We start from the raw sequence: 22,972 nt of genomic DNA on the forward strand, positions 1-22,972 counted from the left end.
TGACAACAGAAGAAAAACTGAGCAAAATGAAAGAGGGAAGTTATTGAAACTGACGGACAGTGGAAATATGGTGATAGGAGGAGTGGTGTTTGGTGTTCACCTCACCAAAGCATCCTTTGCACACATTCTTCCCACAAAGGAAGGACAAGTAAAGGACAGTGTTCCCACAAATAAAAACCGTATACAGAACATCACAGAATGCATGATATGAGACAACATAAGGCCAATATTTTCATACTAACCAGGCCATGCATGCAAAAATTAGAGCATGCCTGGAAGCACATACACATGCATGCAAATTGTGTGTTTGTGGGAAGTTTAAATGATAATGCATGTGTAAATATTCCATCTGCCATTAATCAAATGTTTAATGTGAGAGAAGAGAGTTTAAAGTAATCAGACTTGGCAAAACATCCAATCTCTGCTGTAATCTTTTAAACAACCAGACAAATCTACTCTTATCCCTGTTATAACTCAAATCAAGTCCAGTTAATAAATGCAATGTCAAGTGTACTGAGTCGTAAGGGAACCACAGTTGAGGTTGACTGGAGCTGTAATAACATCTTCTGTTTAATGATTAAGAATAAATAGATCACAATAACAGTATTCATTTGCTTTATTTTGCTGTATGCAAAAATAAAGGTGCATGCATGGTAAACAAAAGTATATATATTTGTCACAAAGAGTATTAACAGGAAATTCAAATCAGCTCAGCAAAAACAGACTGCAGGCTAATTCACAGATGCAAGCCTATGACTAACAGTTAATACAAATATATCAGACGGCTATCTCCCCCTACTGGTGGTATTGAAACTGTTTTAGAATTCAGTCGGATTGAACTTGTACTTAAAAAAAAAAAAAATATATATATATATATATATATATATATATATATATATATATATATATATATATATATATATATATACAATCTATAAAAGACATTAAGGACATGTGGTAATAGTGGCTTCACTAGAAGTTAAAGGGACAGTTCACCCCAAAATTAAAATTCTGTCATCATTTTCTCACCCTCATGTTGTTCCAACCCATATGACATCCACTCTTCTGTAAATCACAAAAGATGTTAAGCAGTATGTTAGTCTCTGTCGCCATTGACATGCATTGCATATTTTTTTTCCATACAATGAAAGTGGATGGTGACTGTGGCTGTCTTCCTGCATAACATCTAATTTTATGCTCCACAGAAAAAATTCAAATGGGTTTGAACAACATGAGGTTGAGTTAATGATGACATTTTAGGGGATGAACTCTCCTTTTAAATCAGAAGAATCATCAGTTAACCAGAAGGTGTTTTTGGTTTTCTGATGGCTTCTGTCATGTGTGGCACTGCATGCCAATTCTACAGACTGTATTTGCGTAATCATAGCCAGAAAATGGGCCAAAAAGCATTGAATACAGTCCATGTACTGTAAAATGCACATTTTACATATTAAGAATGATAAAATATATCAGAAATATATCATTATGTGTGCCATAATTCAACGTGAACAACCAGAAGTTGCATTTATCCTTTGGAGTCTGCATAATACCTGAATTGCAAGCAGGTTAAAAATAGTTAAAATGTGTAACTAGCGTTAGAAAAGTTTCAATAACAATTTAAAGAGATAAAAACGCAAGTTTGTCTCTTAGCACTTTTGATTAGTATGTAAATATTGAGTTATGAAGGCATATCAGTATAACTGAAGGCACTGTAACAAACACACACACACACACACACACACACACACACACACACACACACACACAAGGACTCTCCATAGACATAATGATTTTTATACTATATGAACTATAGATTCTATCCCCTAACCCTACCACTAAACCTAACCTCACAAAAAACTTTCTGCATTTTTACATTTTCATAAAAACATCGTTTAGTATGTTTTTTTAAGCAATTTGAATTATGGGGACACTAGAAATGTCCTCATAAACCACATTTATAGAATAATACCCTTGTAATTATCAGTTTGTAACCTAAAAAAACTTCCTCATAAACCACACACACACACCTATACAAAAACTTTACAGTGTGTTCATATCTTTGGCAGAAACAGCTGACAGCTGTTTATGAATATAATGTGTGTCCCTGAGGTCCTGTACACAAAGTAGCAAACAGACCACACACAACGTGGCACAATGGCACTGAATATCATTTAACACGTCCAACTCTTTTCACACACATACCAAAGAAATACCAAAAGACACAGGCACAAACACATGCACGCATCTAACATTTGCAATTATGGGATATGTGCTCCATTCCATTCTCTGGGCTGCCGAGTAAACGTTCATGTTTTATAAAAAGGTACAAAGGCAGCAAAAGGTAAAGCTTCAATATTGTGGATTGAGACTGGATCAAAAGCAGTTCATAAATGTTTATTATAAGAAAATAAAACTAGCGCTGGGGGGCAGTATTAAAACCAGCGTGTGGAAGAGTGCAGAGCAAGTCCGGTGGTTTTCATTCCAAACACATTCCTCCTTCCTAGCTGGTGGACATCATCTAAATCATGAATTGAGTGTATCCCTCCGCCCCTGTAACGATAACATCCATCCAGATTCTCATTGCCTCTGGAGAGGGCGCCACCATGTAGTACACCCGATCATGAGTCTTCACACTGAACGTTAAGGAAGGGTTCGGACTCTGTGGAGGATGAAAGAGATGGGGATTTCACAGTTTGGCCTCTAGAGGGCAGCACTGGAACACATGATATAAAATCTCTCTTGTAACTAGGCAACAGAAGAAATCAAACTTGATGCTGTTTTACTTTCGTGCACAATTTAGCAGTGCATTTTATTCTAAATAAAAGTTTTCTAAATAAAATACTTGCCGACACAACCAAGGCTATGTAGGTGAGGAAAAATAGCATTATTCCATAATTTCATAGCCCATTGTCACTAAACAGTCAAATCGAATTGAAAAAAATTCTGTCCCCTCCTTTGTTATTTCCAAGTTAAATCAAATAATGGATGTTAAATGTCTTGTGAATTCCATTTCATGTTGTCTTTTCAAGTATTCATACATTTACTTTGCTTATTCATAATCTTTGATAATTATTAGCCAAAATGGAAAAGCACTTTGGTACCTTGTGGGCACTCTTTAAGTGGTCATAATACACTTCCTCTATGGCCTGGAAATAAACCGCTCCTTTCAGTTTGGCCTCATGTTTGTCTGAAACCACACACACACACACACACACACACACACACACACACACACACACACACACAAAATCAATGACAATGTAATCTGTATTGACCAACTTTATGCATCACCAAAGATATTCTTCTGACCTGCATAGTAGGACAACGTCCTGCGGTTCCGGTCGAAGACAAACCAGCGCTTCTTCCAGGTTTTAATTTTGCCGCCCATCTTTATGAGGAAGCCCTTGCAGGTTTTCTCTGTGATGGAAACATGGTAACAGATTTCGGTGTTGTGTCCGGCCGACTCGATATGGCCTCGAAGGTCAAAGTCATCCTTTCTTACAGGTAGGTAGCGTGTCAGGGGACGAGACTGAGACAAGGTCAAATGTCACATGTATGGTCAGTATACAAGGCATTACAGATTAACATAAATTTGTATTCAGTGTGTTTGTACATAACAAACACATCTAAAATGAGATTTTAACATTTTCCCAAAAAAATGTGTGGTGTCTGTGCAAGCAAAATTTACAGCCATGATGCTAGGGTGGTGGGGCACTGTTATGCAGTTGCAAGATGTTTGTTTACTGGCCCAAGTCAAAAGAGCCCACTGGCAAGCCTCTGTTATATTGTGGTCCCTAGATATGGCTCTGGTCCCTCCTTCAAATGTAAGTCTATGGGATTTTGCACCATTTCAGGTGTTTTATTATTTATAATGATTTTATTATAATTACCCCTTCTAATGTTTACCTTTCGCAAACATCCGTCAATGCACTAACACACTATATATGCCCATAATTATGCGCCGATTACACTCTGTTACAGTAATTTATGATGACACTGATACTACTGCAAAGATGGGTGTATAAAAGAGTGTTAATGGGTAAAATACAGACAAAATAACGAATATCTTTGGTCAGATGTGTAAATGGCTTTCGGCTGCAGATGGCACATGATTGAAACAGCACTTAAGAGTATTTGAATAGATTTTATTCCTTTTGTAGACTAATTAAACAAAGAAATCGCATGACATGACATTTTCCAAGAACTCTACGTTAACGATCGTACAGATGTTAGGTAAGTTTGCAGCAGCTCACTAATAACTCTGCACGGCAGTGTGTTTATGTTGACTGAACTTAACTAACTAAATGGGAATTCACTGTCGGCTTCAAAGTAGGTGGAGCTCCAGGTCACACCAGAAGTTTTTTCTGCCCTGGCGAGTTGCTACGAACCACAGAATCAAACTAAAAAACAGGGGAAGTGTGCAGGGGCCTTATGTATGAGCAATAGTAATAGTGATGCTCTCCATATGTTCACAGTGCTCACCTGTGCTCGCTGTTTCTCACGAAGTTTCACCTCTCTCTCGATGAGTTTCTGTCTCCTGCTGGTTTCTTCTTGCAATCGCTTTTCCAGCTCTTCTCGTCTTCTCCTCTCCTCTTCAAGAGCTCTGCTCTTGCTCTCCATCTCTCTTTCCTGACAGGCACAAACAAATTACACTGTTTGGTACAGACACACTGAAATAAGCTGCTTTTTAAAGCCGTACTCTCTGTTCCATTGCAGAATCCCATGGCAAAACATCAGAAATGTAAAGAATGACTTGTTTCCCACAATGTTCATGCATTTAAAGCTGAATTTGTTTCTGTTCATGGCTGATTGGTAAACTTCTAACACAGTAAACAAGCTTGGAGTTGAAGATCCGTGAAGATTGTTACCAAACGGAGCTCATTCATCAATTGAGCTTATGGTCTACAGTTAGACTGGACTGTGAAACTATGGCTACATTCACACACCAGCAGAATGCGTTGTCAGTCCTGTTTGGAGTGCTAAATACAGTTTTGCTGAACGCAGTCTATCTGATTTCAGGTTTAGCAGGATGTGTCAGGTTTGTATAGCTGTTTTATTACCCTGTATTCCAGGAGCTGGTGCTTCTCCATCTGAGCTTCCCGGAGAAGACGTTCCATCTCCTCGATCTTCAAAACATTGGAGGTGCTGGCGCTGCCAAAAGTAAATGAGATAATGCATTACATTTCACTCCTCCACACAAGACCTCCCACAATCTAACACCCACAAAACTCAGCAATATGTCCCAGCTGGGCACTAAACTATGCCTGAGACAAATGCATGCACTGCAAACTTAGTGCAACGTAAGTGCAACGGCATTTACATATACATGGTCCAGTTGGAGAACACAGAAGGAATCAGTGAAGCTGGTCATTGCTGGAAAGCATTAGCAGTCCAGGCAGAGAGAGCCTGAGAGTCTCTGAGTCTGATGCTTTCCATTTAAACTTCAAAAAGAACACGTGGAATATATCTGACCAGCCCCTCCCTTCTGTAAAACTTCAATTTCCCCCTAAAACCTCCCCTGTAAAGAATACATATGAATCATACCCTTCATGTCAGACCCATACCCGCCCCATTTGTCTTTATAGACATTCCCTAAACCACAGCTGTCAATGAAACAATACATACTTTACAATAATAAGAAGCTTTTCAGCAACACATGCCTTCTTAATTGTTTCTAAATAGATTTGCATAAAATATCAGTGCTTCCAAGGCAACAAAATAATAGTGCAAATTTTTAGGGAAGCTTTAGTTTTAGACAAGGTGCATCAGAATGAAATGGCACATCAGAGCAGCCTTAAAACCTTTTGTCCCAATACTCAGTGCATATCTCGTTTTCTGTCGTCTGAACACATCTTTAGAGAATCAACACATAACATGACAATATTTGCAGTGTAAAGGCAGCTATAGTTGATTAAACAGATGAAATAAAGAAAAGACCAATCACAATGAGGTGTGCAAATAAACCGAAGAAAGGAAACAAATCGTAATTCAGTAAGCAAATATTACAATGATGTCATCGCTGTCGGTTAGATTCTAAATACAGTGCCTGCATTGGAAGCACTGCAATTAGATTTTTCACAGCTGCCAGCTGTCAATAATTAATGACATGTCACTTCATGCATGGCGGTATACTAATTTCTGGTTCTTCTAGGTACAAAGTACAGAAAAAAGGCAATTTCTGCATATTTAAAAGTTCTCAAGTCGCCTTGTTGGTTAATTCACATTTAAAGATCATCCAATCTTCTACAAATCTGTCAAGAAATTCACTTCATCAGATAAATCATGTATGTCCAGGGAATCCACTGGGCAGACCCATTGTGCTAACATCTGAACTATCATGCAAACCACAGCTATTGCAAATTCATAACAAATAACAAAATAAATACAATAAATTGTCATGTTCTTGTTTCTTCTTTCCTCCTAGATTCACTCCATTCCTTCACCTCTGCTCTTCCAACCTTATCGACAGTACATCTTTCTGGTCACCTTGTTTTCTTTCACATCACACTTTGTGATTTTCGGTGATCACAGTTACAGTTCTTTCATCTTTATCATATCTTACCAGTGATGCTGGAGGTGAACAGACATCGTTCTTGCTCTAGAACCTGAAGATCAACCAGCAAAAACTGAAATATACCACACAAAGACCCGAGCCCAGGTTGAAACCGTGCTCTGCAGATGATTACATTCAAACTGCAGAAAAAAAACCCTCCTAAATCTGTTTCCTCTAACTGTTCCTGCTGTAACCTGAGTGGACCCATCCCTGGAGCTGAACAGGGGGTTCATATGGTTCTTCATGGGCCCCTCAGTACATTATTCAAGCAAACTGCTCAAAGTAAACAAGCACCGGTCCATTGCCTCCAGCACACACACACACACAAAGCATAAACACACGTCATTGCCTTGAGAAATGATAAATGATCTCATGTGGTTTTATCTGTTACATTGTCTTTGCTAATATTTTCAGTTAATCACTCCAAAGATGGCCAAAGCAATGCTTTTGAATATGAATCCTGGATTTCAGTACCTCTTTCTCTCTATTCTTTACTCTTTTTTTTCCTTTTAAGTTGCCCTCTTCCTCAACATTTCACTCGTTGTACACGACGGAACCATTTGTTCCAGGCTGAACTCTTGGCTTGATCTACAAAAGGATCAGTGGAGATGTTTTGGATTATGGAAGATACTAAACTGGTATATGTCATGGTGAGCTGATATGATCCATCTGTAGGCTACAGGTCTGGAAACAAACACATTTACTTAGCCATCTAAATGGGGACATACCATAAACTTCTATTGTTTTTATATAAAGTAATTTTTATTTCTATAGCACCTTTCTAGAACAGACATCAGAAAGTGCTTAACATCCACAATATAAAAACAAGGAAGCATAAAAAAAAACAACAAAAAAAAAACAAAACAGAAAAACAAAGACAAAACAGACAAATTAGACAAAAGCAATTTTAAACAAGTGGGTTTTTAGCTGCTTTTTAAAAATGACCACAGAGTCCACAGATCTTAAATCCAAAGGGAGAGCATTTCACAATTTCTTAGCAACAACCTCAAAGGCACAGTCACCTTTAGTCTTTAGTCTAGAGCGAGCAACAGCTAACAAGACCTGTTCCGAAGATCTCAGATTCCTGCTGAAGTTATAAGGTTGCAACAACTCTTTTATATAAGCAGGCGCATGACCATGCAATGGTCTAAACACCATCACAAGAACTTTAAATTGAATTCTAAATTTTACTGGGAGCAATGTAAAGAAATTAAAATTGGTGTTACATGTGATCTCTTTGATGACTTAGTTAAAAGTTTGGCAGCAGCATTTTAAACCACTTGTAATCGTTTCAAGGATGCATTATTAAGACGAGTAAAAAGAGAATTGCAATAATCAAGGCGAGAGGAAATTAACGCATGTATAATCATTTAAAGCTAATTATAATGACTACATGCTGTTGGTTTGCACACCCCTAGGGGTTCGTGATGGAAATACAGTGGGTTCATGAGATTAATAGAAATACTAATGCTGAATTAAATGAAAAACAAATGTAATATATATATATATATAATTTTTTTCAATGTAAAATGTATAAAACTATCAAAATATAATGCTTACATGATCTTATCAAAATGATTTTAATAAATTAATATCTAAAAATTATACAGTGTATATATATATATATATATATATATATATATATATATATATATATATATATATATATATATATATACATACACACAGTGTTGGGGAGTAACTGAGTACATGTAACGGGATTACGTATTTAAAATACAAAATATAAGTAACTGTATTCCACTACAGTTACAATTTAAATAATTGGCATTTAGAATAAAGTTACATTAAAAAAGTATTTTGATTGAAGAGATTACTTTGCATTTTATTGTCATTTGTTTCATTTAATATTTAGTCCTTTCAGATGGAAAACATTTATACATATACATGATGCGATCCAAAGTGCATTTGAACAGTGGTGAAACACTTTCTTATGATGTGTTACATTCATACGAGCAGACAGAGAAGTAAGTTTGAAGTAAGTTTGGAGCACAAGAAATAGAAATAAACATTGTGTAAATTGTCAGCATTATGCTAAGCTAAAATGCTATTTCAAGCTATTTTACATGCACGTTACCAGGCACGATCATATTTTTTTATCAAGAAAATTAATGGTGGATCATAATTTCTTTTTTTCTAGTAAGACCTTTGATATTAGGGCAAAAATCGTATTCTTGATAATCATTTTTGTATTTTTTTTCCTGTGAAAATATCTAAAAATCCTTAAAACAAGATCAATTAGATTGATCTTGTTTTAGAAACAACACTGCATAAGATATTTAGGTTTTTCAGAGAATGTAATTTTAACATGTGTATTTTGTCTTACTGTACTGGCAGAGTTTTTATAGACAGAACATGTGAAAAAAATCTACTAGAGCTGAAGAAGTAATCCAAAGTATTTAGAATATGTTACTGACCTTGAGTAATCTAACGAAATACGGTGCAAATGACATTTTACAGCATGTATTCTGTAATCTGTAGTGGAATACATTTCAAAAGTAACCCTCCCAACCCTATATATATATATATATAAAACGAGGGAGGTTTTGTTAGATTTAATTTAGTTACCAAACTATAGCCAAGTAAACACAACCGTATACACATACACAAATTCAATCAACGACAAATGGTGAATTCCAATCGAAAGTGAGCATACCTATGCCCTACTCACTCCGACGGGCAGAGCACTTTACTTGGGAAATCTGAAGGGATTAAGGCATTACTGTATGAACGTATCCTTCGTAAACAGTCTTGTGAAAGTGACCTCTGGGAAAATATAATTTTTTTCACTTTCTTTGGAATAACACTTTGAGTAATGTACCCATCAGGCAGTGCCTTGAAAGGGCGCAAAAATATAGTTTAGAATTTGCCCAAAAAAGACTAATGGAAATACACTCACCTGGAGACATTGTCAGGTGAGCAGGCGGAGATGCTGGTCTCTATACTGTCCGAGCTGTCCACACTTAGTGTGTCGAAGGGATGTCCGTTATCTTGATAACCGTAGGAGTCGAGATAGACATTGGTCTGCGACGATGCCCGGCCACTAAGATCACTCAACCTTGTTTGGTGCTCCTCACCGATGTGCTGCTGACTGTGCCCTGAGAAACATACCACCAACAAAATAAGGTAAACCATCTTCTAAAATCAAGCTTGCCTCAACCCAATACCTCAGGCCTCAGGATTAATTGAGCTTTACCTGAGAGACCAGCATCACACACATGGGCTGGTTCTCCATTTCTGCCGCCCAGCTCAGTGTCCACTGGCCGGTCACAGCCTAGGGCACCCTGAGGCCCTTTACTCTGCTCACAAAGACCAGCCACCGTGCAATAATATCTCTACAGCGTACGTGAAAGAAGGCCCAACTCTGAGATCCCAAACCCCTAAGTACCTGGTCTCCAGCTATAAGTCTATAATAAATACATGGATGGATATATCTGAGCTTGTTGTCTATTTAGGTTGCTTTCTTATGGAGATGGGAAAAGTAACTCATATCTAGGATGGCTACAGTGCTGCAAGAATTAGCCCAGCATATGCGAGACTCCAACGCAGCACTGATAACATCAACCAGTCTGAGTATGAGCGGAGATCCGCCTCTCTGATGCGCTCACCCAGGGGACCTCCAGATAAACCATCAGACAACACACAAGAACATTGACTCAATTTTCATCTACATTAGTAAAGTGTAAAAGTTCATATATTCATAAATCTTTGGTGAATTCAAAACATCAAGCAAAGTAATAAAAAAAAGTTCACCATTTAACTCGTCAGGTTAAGAGGAACGTTCCAACCCTGTTGGAAACAGAATGGAAGCCTTTCCTGTCCTTCATCTAAAAAAAAAAAAAAAAAAAAAAAAAATGTCCACTATCTTCGCAAAACAGATAAATAAACCCATAAAGTTTCCACCCAGTTGCAATAAATAACTCCTACTGGACAACAGCACCAGTACCTTAAAAGGCAATTTCAGTTTAATTGGGCTTGATTTGCTTGTTTTGCTGGTGCAGAGAACCTCAAATCTCTCAATGTAGCAAGGGTAACCAAGTTTTCACACTTCAGTTAATGGGTTATTGTCTTTATTTAACCCTAGGTTCAGGCCACTTTAAACTTCAGGTTAAGCAAGTTTCACATGTGTAATTTTGAAAGGGCGAGAACATGATGAGCAGTGCTTTTAAAGGTAAAGTGTACAGATTTTTTCTGTGTTAAAATACTTTCTTTTATCCCAGCTTAATATGCAAAGACAACTGTAATTAAGCCATTTGTATGTTCATTTTCTCAAAAACCCTAACACTGTGTCCCTGAAGTGCTATACAAATTTCAGTTTGCTTTGAGCATCCATACCGACACAATAATGTAGACTCAACCAATGGCATGAGTTTGGGGCGGGACTATCTGTTTGTTCGATCAACAGCAGAGTGGGGGCATGTTCAGAAATCTATTTGAAAACAAACATTTATTTTTGCAATTCTGTTCGGTGATGCAGAAATGACACACTTCAGCTTTAACCCTTAGTTATGAAGACCTGATTTGAAGCAGCCACTTCAAAGGTATACAGAGAGAAACAATGAGTTTATTATTAAATTAAATATTAATGTGCTAATTATTACATTAACCTAAAACTGTTAAAACTGACAATGGCTTAAATGTGCTGTAAGCTATTTTTTAATGGAAAAGTATGCAAAAAGTGTTCCAACTCCCTTAAAGATATTAATGAAATAAGTGTCCTGAAATATCTCACCTGTCTCTGTGACAGCTGAAGACTTTGTAAACAGCAAACAAAAATGTGTCCGTGGACATTGACGCTTTTCACCCGTCAATCATTTTGCTCGTTCCCACCGTCAGGTTTGGGGAGTAACGGAATACATGTAACGGGATTACGTATTTAAAATACAAAATATAAGTAACTGTACTCCACTACAGTTACAATTTAAATAATTGGTATTTAGAATACAGATACATTCAAAAAGTATTTTGATTACCGAAGAGATTACTTTGTGTCATTTGTTTCATTTAATATTTTGTCCTTTCAGATGGAAAACATTTATACATATAAATTATGTGATCCAAAATGCATTTGAACAGCGGTGAAACATGTTCTTAAGAATGAATGAACGTTACATTTATACTACACTCAAAGCGCTTTACACAGTGAACAGGGGACTCTCCTCAACCACCACCAGTGTGCAGCATCCACCTGGATGATGTGACGGCAGCCATAGTGCGCCAGTACGCTCACCACACACCAGCTATTGGTGGAGAGGAAAGAGTAGAATTATAGAGCAAATTAGTGGACAGGGATTATTAGGAGGCCATGATTGAGAAAGACCAATGGGAGGAATTTAGCCAGGACACTGGGGTTACACCCCTACTCTTTACGAGAAGTGCTCTAGGATTTTTAATGACCACAGAGAGTCAGAACTTCGGTTTAACGTCTCATCCAAAGGACTTATGATGTGTTACATTCATACGACGAGCAGACAGATAAGCAAGTTTGAAATAAGTTTGGCGCAGAAGAAATAGAAATAAACCTTGTGTAAATTGTCAGCTTTACGCTAAGCTAAAATGCTATTTCTAGCCATTTTACATGCACATGCTACCAGGCACGATCATATTTTTTTATCAAGAAAATTAATGTTGGATCATAATTTCTTTTTTTCTAGTAAGACCTTTGATATTAGGGCAAAAATCTTATTCTTGATAATAATATTTTGTATTGTTTTCCTGTAAAAATATCTAAAAATCCTTAAAACAAGGTCAATCTGATTTATCTCGTTTTAGAAACAACACTGCATAAGATATTTAGGTTTTTCAGAGAATGTATTTTTAACATGTGCATTTTGTCTTACTGTACTGGCAGAGTTTTTATAGACAGAACATGTGAAAAAAATCTACTAGTGCTGAAGAAGTAATCCAAAGTATTTAGAATACGTTACTGATCTTGAGTAATCTAAAGGAATATGTTACAAATGACATTTTACAGCATGTATTCTGTAATCTGTAGTGGAATACATTTCAAAAGCAACCCTCCCAAACCTGCTCACCATGTTGTCTTTGAAGCGGCTCATTGAGGCTATGATACATAATGTTTGTCAGTTGAGGGCGCTATCGTGACACTGTTGAATTTGACAGCTAGGGATGGGCAATGCCACTTATTTTCTTTTCAATCTGATACCATAATTTCAAGTCCAATATTGTCGATACCGATAACAATACGATACTTCTATAAAAACTTTTTAAAAATTTTTTGTGTGTGTGTGATTTCTTGGGATTTAATAGGTAATTTAAAATATTATTTTTAGTCATAATATAAGTCATTATTATTAGATATTTTTTTACATTTGTTAGCCTAAACAGAAAATTATTAGACTTCTGTTTTGTTTACCCTTACAAAAATTAACCATGGTTTCACTACAGTATCTATAGTTTAACCATAGTATTACCACACAATTAACCATGGTTACTACTACAATATTACTGTAGTAAAACCATGGTTTCAGCCACTAATCTATCTATCTATCTATCTATCTATCTATCTATCTATCTATCTATCTACTATCTATCTATCTATCTATCTATCTATCTATCTATCTATCTATATATATATATATATATATATATATATATATATATATATATAAAATCTATATTATAGATCAGTGGTTTCAGCCCCCCAAAAAACATGGTTATTACTTTAGCAAAACCATGGTTAACTATTTCATTTATTTATTAACAACAACTATCCACAAACTCATTATAAGAAATGCCACCTTTAAATATGTTGTTATTTTAGCATGAATTTACTCCAGTTTCTCTGATTTTCTATCATTACCTCAATACCATAGATCCCTCTTGTTTAAACGAGCCTTGTAACGGCGCAAGCGCTTGTCTGCTTGTGTCTTTCAGCATGCATGATAAGATGAGCGGAAGAAGAAACAGTTCCCATCCTGCACAAGTATTTGCTAATATAGCCTAATCCTTTTTATTTTACTTTGAAGCTTATGATTATTGTTCATGTTCATGGCAACCAAATTATAATATCCCTAGTATACATTTTTTTTTAGAATCGATATTTTTGTGTGAGGAACGATATTTTTGATACAACATTAGTATCGGAAGTATCAATACTTTAGGATCGATCCGCCCATCCCTATAAACAGCCAAAGGAACAAACAATGCTGGTTTTTTGCTCAGTTTTGGTCTCAAAATCATCTTTGGAGGGTGGGATTAAGGAATGAGGGGGTGTGGCTAATTCAACGGCTAAGCCACGTGAAAGCTTCAGAACACTAGCAGCACCTTTAACAATTTCAAGTGTGAAAAGTCCATATATGAACATTTTGCACCTTATTCCCTGAAAACAACATAAACACTCACCATCAGCTCTCTAGAGCAGAAATAGCAAAGTAAAATAAAAAGAGTCTAAAACTAAAAATTAGAATAAAAACAGAATTACATAACATTTAATAGAACATAGTGGAAAAAGTGGAAGATCCTACAGACACCACTAATCATGCAGAACTGAATTAATAGCATGACATCATATCATTGTATGAATTTGAATATTGAATGAAGTTATTTAAAAGCTTTCTTATAAATGAATAATACAACAGCTTTATTTCATACAAGATACATTCTTGTATGTGCCTACAGCCTCAGTGAGCAAAACTATTAAAGGAATACTTTGCCCAAAAATAAACATTCTCTCCTCATTTACTTTCATGTTCCAAACCCATATGATCCATTGTAGGTCTCAGAGTCAACTATTTGAAATTCGCCTTTTGTACTCCACAGAAGATTAAAAGTCATCCGAGTTTGTAATGAGGGTGAATACATTTTCATTGTTCGTCGAAATGAAAATGTATCCCTTTAAAGTGAAACAACACTACAGGTTTTCCTATTTATGAGAGTGGAGATGACATCAGTTGTGAGGTGCACAGCCAATGAGGTAATACATGTCACCCGAAGGAGAACATTCTTCACCAGAGAGGACACATTAAGAGACTTTGACATCATTTCATTGGAAATTATGTAACAGGCACATCTAAACTACTGTAGGCAGAAACATCTCACAGAGTGCCCCACCCTTTCTTAGATCTGCCTGCAGGAAGGAGAAAGTAATCCAAGATTACGTAAAGTCTGGCTAAAGAACGTTGAAATCTAAAGCACAACTTTTGATGTGTATGATGTAATGTTACATAATAACACTGTATATTTTAAACTGAGATGTCTGTGACAGAGAGTCTTACCCTTGTGCAGGCGGTGTGTTTTCATGTGTGTGCCTTTAGGGGAGATGGCGAGGGCTCGATTCAACACGCTCCCGCAGCTGGAGCTTTGAGCTAAAGGTGGATGAGACTACAGATAGAAGAATGGTGTCAGAGTGGCCTTTTACTACACAAGTTCTTAACGATATAGCCTAAAAAATTATCTCTCTATATGTTTTAACCTTTAGATGGTATTCAATATACATTTTGATATTGATGAATTTGCTCTTCTCCAACTGGAGGAACAAAACATTCTGACCAAACAGTTATTGTTGCCAAGTAACTTCATGATGTTCAAAGCAAGAAGCAAAATACAGTAAAGATCTACAGTAGTTAAAAATAATCAAGAGTAAATGAACACCATGAAGAACAATATTTAGTAAATGTTATTTATATGCACCAATATAACAATGCACAATAATAAACAGCAAAATTTACCGACATATATTTTTAATAAAAACATTTATTTAGTTTGTGCGCTGCCCAGATTTTCTTGACATGTGGACAATCTTCCTCTGTGTGCATCGTCAGTGCATGCGCCTGCCATTGACTGTACTAAAAGAGTATTGTAAAGCAATCGTAGTGCGCATGTGTCGAATGCGTTTGTTTTCGTTCGCTGTAAGAAGAGTATACTTTGAAAGGCAACACGGTCGACCAGGTGCAATCCAATCTGGAACATACAAAAACGAAGTGTACCCAGAGCTTAAGATGCCAAGCGGGGATTTCTGTGAACATTGCTATATGATGAAGCATACAAATTAATAAACCATTTAATTTTGAATGATTTGATGGAAATGGACAGTTCGATCGAACTTTCCAACTCCATTAGCATTGTAGCTACTGAAGTTTAAATGGGAGACTCTTTTAAAATATCTCTGTTTTAATGCTCTCCTACTCACAAGTTGTTATATTAGGAATGGGGCAAAACTGGCCTACCGACACTGGTCTTTCTGGAACTTTACAGCCAAACAAAAGAAGAAAATCGCTGTAATATAGACAATGTTTGCTAATTTAATTTTGCCAACAATGTACTATATTCTATACTGTATATCACCCAGCCCTACTACACATGCTTATGTGTGTATATTTGTGTATTCTTACATTTGAGGGTATATTACGTCCCAGGGTGGCACAGTTGAACTGTGGGGTTACGGTGGGCTGGGTCTTCTTCCGAGGAAGAGTGTCACTCAAATGAGCTGCGCCCTCTTTACCGTACCGCTTCCTTTCCTCCAGGGTGCGGAAATGCTGAGGAACAGAAGGTTAAAGGTAAGAATCTCACTAATAATTCTCTTATATGTACACAAACACTCACATGTGGCCTCCACAAGGTTTACCTGCCTAAAGCGGCTTTTTTTTTGGCAGGCAGATGTGGAGGAGGAGAGGGGTTGAGGAAGGTGACCATGTCCTCAGGCCAGTGCACAGAGGGAGGTTTGGGGTTGGGATGAAAGCATGCGGTGAAAGAGGAAGGAGGAATGGAGGAGGACAAGGACAGAGAAGAAGAAGACGGAAAGAGCTTTGACAAAAAGAGGAAGAGCAAATCAGAAAATAAGGATTGTAGAAGGGTGGCTGAAAGGCTAATTGGTTAAAAGGGATCATATCATGAAAAGTAACATTTTACTTGATATTTTGAAATTGAGTTCAAAGTACTTTGTAAATATACTGTAACTTTCAGAACTCATAACTTCTTCCCCAGTCCAAAAAGACCATATTTATTTAAACTAAGTATCAAGAATGCCTTGTTCTGAAATGGATACTTTTTTGATGGGAGCAACAACTTTGCAACCTGTAAGTAACTCATTTCAAATGTGAAGAGGTCCATTTTAGCCACTTTTTACAGACAGTAGTCTTAAACAGTGGGAAAAAATAAAATGCTAAAAAATTATGATATGACTCCTTTAAAACTACAGATCAAAGCAAGAACTCAAACCCTCATAAATCACACATAAATGCTAAAATCATGGAAAAACAACCACGTAATAATTTAATGTGACCTTATAATACAATGGCTTGTGCAAACTAAAGCTTGGACATGCATAAATCCTAACACAAATAAACTATCCTGACCACACACCTCACCCTCTCTGGTGGGGCATTGCTCTCCGCAGGTGTGGGGTCAAGGTCAGGATCAGTCCCTGTGGCAGGGGCATCAGAGGAGTGCTGGGCTTGGGTGGGGAGGGGGGCTGGGGTGGGGTCTACCCCCAGGTCAGAGTACAGTTCATTGATCTCAATGACTGTAACATAGCCCTGTGGAACAAACCATTCGGGAAACAGGGGAGAGGTAAGAGGGTGAAAAGGAATAGAAATACATTCAAGTAGGTTAAAAATGATTAATAATGAGCAAATTAATCAGGTTTCATGATGAATATTAAAATAATTCAGTTAATGTTTAATGGATAAAAAAAAAAAAAGCTTAAATTGGTGACATGTAGTTTTTATGTTAAAATACTCCCCCTATCCCAGCTTAATATGGATAGACAATTATAAACAAGCCATTCGTTGGCTAATTTCTCGTCAATCGTAAAAAACTGCTGCAAAACATAGTTTGTTTGAGCATTCAGACCAGCCCAAAACAGCAACACTAACTCATGTTGTGAGTTTGGGGTGTGACTATCTGTTTGGTCAACAATGTAAGTGTTCAGGAAACCTGTTTGAAAACTGCATTATTTTTGCAAATTACATTTGGTGCAGCTTTTAACACAGAAATTACACACTACGCCTATAAAGCACTGATAAAATAGTAAACAATGAAATGATAAGGTTGTTATTTCAGCATCAAGAGCACAAGGAATAACATACAGTATTAGGAGATAAATTGCAAAGCAGTATATAAGCAATTAGAGCATTTCTTTCATGCAAATTGCTAATGCTTTACCTCTGCATTTTTGATAGACAGAGAGGAGAGAAGAGAAGAAAACAACAGGAGGTCAGCAGGAAGTTGAGATGGGGTTTTGTGGGCATGGCACAATTCACTATATGGCAGACACACGTCGGCCAATTGGAAGCAGACCTGGAATACAGGGAAAAAGACCCAGTTTCCTTGGTGAGGAAATGTCTGAGAAAATACAAACCACCCTCTGCCACTAAAGGTTTCCAGGTTTCAAGGGTCGTGATAAGGGCATGGGGGAAAGCAATCACGGATAGTTCTCTGTAGTTCACATAACAGAGTTATGGTGATCTTTTGGGGCAGCCACACATGGTTGTATAAGGAATTATCTGGTCTCGACTAACAACACATGTGAAGTCCAAGAGAGGACAATACCATAATCCATGAAAAAGGGTTTACCTTAAAAGACCCTGAGAGGACAAAACTCATGACTGTCCTCTGTCATGTCAAGCTTACCTCCTTCATACTGATGGGACTGACAGGGAAACCCAGCGCACCAGTGAGCTCAGAATATTTCTTCCCCAAGTTGACAAGACTGTCCTTTTCCTGGAAAAAAACAGGTTTGTATTAGACTAAGAAAGGATTAGGGAGACCAAAAATACGTTTCTGTGACCAAAGGAAACAGCTTCACTACCAGTCAAAAGTTTGGACACACTTAACTGAATTTATGTTTCTTATTATCTTAAAACCTTTCAATTTTGAAATTAGTTTTGTAGACCAGACAGTAACATTGGCTCCTTCAAAACTCATAAAGTTGTAAATTTGTTTAACATTTTTGGTCACTACATAATTCCCATACTTCCATTTGTGCTATTTGATAGTTTTGATGACCTGTTCAAACTTTTGACTGGCACTGTACATGACTACACAGTGATATTACAAAGACTAAGCTCATACCCGCTGCAGCATCATCTGAAGATTATTCTTTTCCTTTACAAAGCTCTCCTTGTCCCTTTGAGCTTGCTGCGAAATCTGGGTGTACTGTTTCTTCAGGGCCTGGAGTCTCTCCTAATGACATTGCAGAGAATTCCAGTGTTCACATATTGACATTCAGGTGGATTAATGGACTACATACACCGATCAGCCACAACATTAAAACCACCTGTCTAATATTGTGTAGGTCCCCCTCGTGCCACCAAAACAGAGCCAAGCCGCATCTCAGAATAGCATTCTGAGATGCTATTCTTCTCACCACAATTATACAGAGCGGTTATCTGAGTTACCGTAGACTTTGTCAGTTCGAACCAGTCTGGCCATTCTCTGTTGACCTCTCTCATCCACAAGGCATTTCCATCCACAGAACAGCTGCTCACTGGATGTTTTTTGTTTTTGGCACCTGAGTAAATTCTAGAGACTGGTGTGCGTGAAAATCCCAGAAGATCAGCAGTTACAGAAATACTCAAACCAGCCCGTTTGGAACTGACAAATTCTATGGTAACTCAGATAACTGCTCTTTACAATTGTGGTAAGAAAAATTGCATCTCAGAATGCTATTCTGAGATACGGGTTTTGTTGGCATGAGGGGGACCTACACAATATTAGGCAGGTGGTTTTAATGTTGTGGCTGATTGGTGTATATGCATGTCTTTGCTATATTGTGCACTCAAAGACAAGAAACCGACCTTTCGCGTAACAGTGCTCCGCTGGTATTCTGCGATTTCCCTGAGAATCTGTTGAGTCTGAGTCTCTTTCTCCTCATCCAGTTGCTGAAACTCCAGATCTTCAAAACTCTTGGTCTCTACCTCTAGCATCTCTGCATCCTGATACATAAATAAATATGAAAATGGGCTGGACTTAGGCTTAATTTTTTAATTAGACCATTCTCACAGCCAAGGAATTGACGCCATCATTCTCCCATGCTCAAATCAGCTTCAATGACACCAACACTCCCCCTAAACCCACACCAGTTCAGACCAAATCCCCTCTCCTCACCCATCCTCCCCTGGAATGGAGACAGAGGTTAAGGTTTCACCCACTGGAACAGGGCCAGTCACAGCTATAAACATGCCTTTGACTACCACATGCCAGTCAGCAGAGAAAGTGCCACTACTTTCACCCATGACCACTGACCTTTAGATCAGTCATATCAACACATACATAACCTGACCTTCTCTCAACATAAAGAAAGCCTACAGCCACTCCATTACAGAAACAGCTCTAACTAACCATGTTCCTTCCTATAATTTAATTAGCAGCCCGTGTGTTCAATACCAGGAACTGTGAAGCAACAAATAAGGGTGAATCACACAAAACCTATCAAGAAACATTTTGGGTCAAATTCCACACCAAAATCAAAATCAATGAAAGAATGAATAAAAATAATTGTACTTTTTTCAGGATCATTAAGATTTTAGCATTGTGCATTTTGCATTGTGATGATTATGTACAACCTAAAATTCAAAATTAATGACAAATTCTCATTAATTTAATGAAAAAAAAAAAAAAATACAATCCCTCATTACATTAACACAGAATAAATAATGATATATTTTTACAATTGTTAACATGGTAGTATTTGTTTTACTGAATTTAATTTATGCTAATTTATGCAGCATAAAATTTACCCCCCCCCGCCATGGTTTTTATGAAAAAATTAATATGCTTTATGCAACAACATTTTAATGCTTAAAAATTGGCTTCATTTTTATCATGCAAAGAAGTTATAATTTTTTTCTTCTGAATTTGTGAAATATTACCTCTATATTTCTTTGTGAGATTCACCCACCAGTGCCAGGATGGTCAGAGTATGCATTCTTCTTGAGAAGAATGCTGGTGGTATGGTGGTATTTTATGTATATTAAAAAATACCATGCAATGCATTCCATTACATACCAACAGTGCATGTGATATAACAGAGAAAGACAGCCCGACTATCTTTCATGGAGATGAGACAGATGCAAGAACTACAGATGAAGAAGAGGAGAGTGACTCGGTTAGGAGGAAGAGGATGAGGAAGGCTCTGTGCGAGTACTGACCCTGCAGAGCTGCAGTTGAAGTTGCACTTCTGAATCTGTATCTGAGTTTAAGCAGGGCTGTAGACTTGAAATGAGATGAGCTGGAAGTCAGCCTGAACTTGAACATGTAGATGACAGGTGCCAGGGTTTCCCCCACCTCCAAGCTTAGCAATCGCTTACATCAACACAGTGTGGTGTCACACAGTTCAGCTGAGGTGTATTTAGAGCAGACCTGGGATAACCAACTGAGAGGCTGCCAGTGTTTGGGTGATGCATACAAACATTTTATGCTCGTTCCTTGAGGTTTCATTTGGAATTTGCTCTAAAGTTTTCACAGACACATACACATACACTGGCCCCAAATTGTATTTGGACACCTCATCCACATTTATGAATGTTATTACATTAGCTATCAAAATATCAAACCACATGGCATTTGTAAATAAATGATGCTAGACCTTAGTAACTTAGCTTTTCTGTGCCATTTTTTCAATTTCTTTTACCATCTGGTGTCTTGGAAATTTTATTTGTATGTATGAAATTAGTTTCACACAGGTGTCCAAGTGGAGTAACCACTGGTGTAGTTCATCACATTAAAGGGATAGTTTACCTAAAAATGAAACTTCTCTCATCATTTACTCACCCCCATGCCATCCCATATGTGTATAATTTCTTCTGCTGAAAACAAAGTTTTTTGGAAGAATATTTCAGCTCTGATGGTCCTCACAATGTAAGTGAACACGTACCAAAATTAAGCTCCAAAAAGCACATAAAGACATCCTAATAGTAATCCATATGACTCCAGTGTTTAAATCCATGCCTTCAGAAGCAATATGATAGGTGTGTGTGTGAGATACATATAAATATTTAAGTCCTTTTTTACTATGAATCTCCACTTTAACTTTCCAATTTGATTTCTTCGTGCATATCACCACCTACTGGGCAGGGAGGAACATTTATAATAAAAAAAAAAAAAGACCTAAATATTGATCTGTTTCTCACCCACATCTATCATATCACTTCTGAAGACATGGATTTAACCACTATGCTGCCACTATGTGCTTTTGGAGCTTCAAAGTTCTGGCCACCATTCAGTAGCATTGTAAGGACCAACAGAGTTATTCAGAGATATTCTTCTAAAAATATTTGTGTTCAGCAGAAGAAAGAAAATCATACACATCTTGGATGGCATGAGAGAATTTACATTTTTGGGTGAACTATTCCAATATCTAAGGACATATTGCACTAACATCGTACAACAAATGTTTAGTGTCCAAATACGTTTTATCATCATTCTGAACAGTATATAGATTGTTTAAAACATAGTAAACTTCATCTTGTGAAATGTTTTGCTTGAAAAATGTGCTTGGGTGTTTGTTTTTTTATTATTTTTTTATAATTGCCATTTGGTTTGATATTTTGTTATCTAATCTAATGACATTCTTTAAATGTGTCCAAATACTTTTGGGGGATACTGTTCATCATCTTAACCACATACCTGAGATTTTTCAGTCTGCGCCTTGTTCTCTATGTCAGCCATCTTGTCTTTAAGTTGCTCCAAAATGTCTTTCTCCTGCTGTAGTTGAGCGGTCTCTGAATCCTGCTCACCCTTCAATAGAGCACGCTCCACTTCCAACTAAACACACAGCAATAAATTGACTTAATTTACACTTAATTGTGTAAAGTTCTAATTTAGAGATTTCGTTTTCTGAACAAAAAAACTGAGGTCATGGTCAGTGACTGCCGCCCAATTCATCGGTTTGAACTGTAATGTTAAAGAGCTCTGGATCACCTAGAAGGTGCCTCATTTCACACAAATAAAAAAGGCCCACATTCTGTGTTCATGAAACTCATAAATGTGCAAGCTCATAAACACACCATAGAACAGAGAGCGCTAAGACACTAGGTTTGTAGAATGGAGCTCTAATGGATCAGCTGACTTAGCAGTAAAGAGGCACTGCAGGCAGAAGATCAATCTACTTGTGTATCATTAATCAAGTGATTATAATACTGTACTCTTATACAGTATTCACCATTGCATTCTCTTTTACTCTCGACCTTGGACTTCATGAACACCTTGACAGCATCTAAAAGTTAACACACTGCCCCAACAAACACCAAAAAAAAAAAAAAAAACACCAACAGTTGTCAGATTTTGTTGGGTAGTGTGAAAATGACAGTTTCCCAACATTCTAAATCCAACAGCCAACTTTAGAAAGTTTGAAATGTTTGTCGGTATTTTTTGAGGCTGTTAGATAATAATTTCTTTCTCCACTACTTTGGAGAGACTATCATGTTTAACTGCAGCTCA

General features: G+C 37.1%; 1 protein-coding gene across 4 annotated transcripts in view; it reads right to left on the reverse strand.

Annotated features, from left to right (window-relative positions):
* LOC127434341 (pleckstrin homology-like domain family B member 2) overlaps positions 1–22,972 on the reverse strand; it is a 68,484-nt gene continuing 45,512 nt past the window's right edge. Inside the window, exons 9-22 of one of the 4 annotated variants that reach the window (XM_051687000.1) lie at positions 22,160–22,297; positions 19,330–19,467; positions 18,605–18,715; positions 18,164–18,253; positions 17,696–17,830; positions 16,900–17,067; positions 15,925–16,068; positions 14,809–14,914; positions 9,471–9,669; positions 5,061–5,151; positions 4,483–4,629; positions 3,310–3,529; positions 3,102–3,187; positions 1–2,659 (exon numbers count right to left, since the gene is read on the reverse strand). In XM_051687000.1, the coding sequence (XP_051542960.1) occupies positions 2,519–2,659; positions 3,102–3,187; positions 3,310–3,529; positions 4,483–4,629; positions 5,061–5,151; positions 9,471–9,669; positions 14,809–14,914; positions 15,925–16,068; positions 16,900–17,067; positions 17,696–17,830; positions 18,164–18,253; positions 18,605–18,715; positions 19,330–19,467; positions 22,160–22,297 (1,914 nt within the window). In that variant the 3' untranslated portion in view covers positions 1–2,518. The remainder of the gene's footprint in view (positions 2,660–3,101; positions 3,188–3,309; positions 3,530–4,482; positions 4,630–5,060; positions 5,152–9,470; positions 9,670–14,808; positions 14,915–15,924; positions 16,069–16,899; positions 17,068–17,695; positions 17,831–18,163; positions 18,254–18,604; positions 18,716–19,329; positions 19,468–22,159; positions 22,298–22,972) is intronic. The other 3 variants (XM_051686999.1, XM_051687001.1, XM_051687002.1) reach the window with 3 other exon arrangements.

The sequence above is a fragment of the Myxocyprinus asiaticus genome, chromosome 44, assembly GCF_019703515.2.
Source record: "Myxocyprinus asiaticus isolate MX2 ecotype Aquarium Trade chromosome 44, UBuf_Myxa_2, whole genome shotgun sequence".
Lineage (NCBI taxonomy): Eukaryota > Metazoa > Chordata > Actinopteri > Cypriniformes > Catostomidae > Myxocyprinus > Myxocyprinus asiaticus.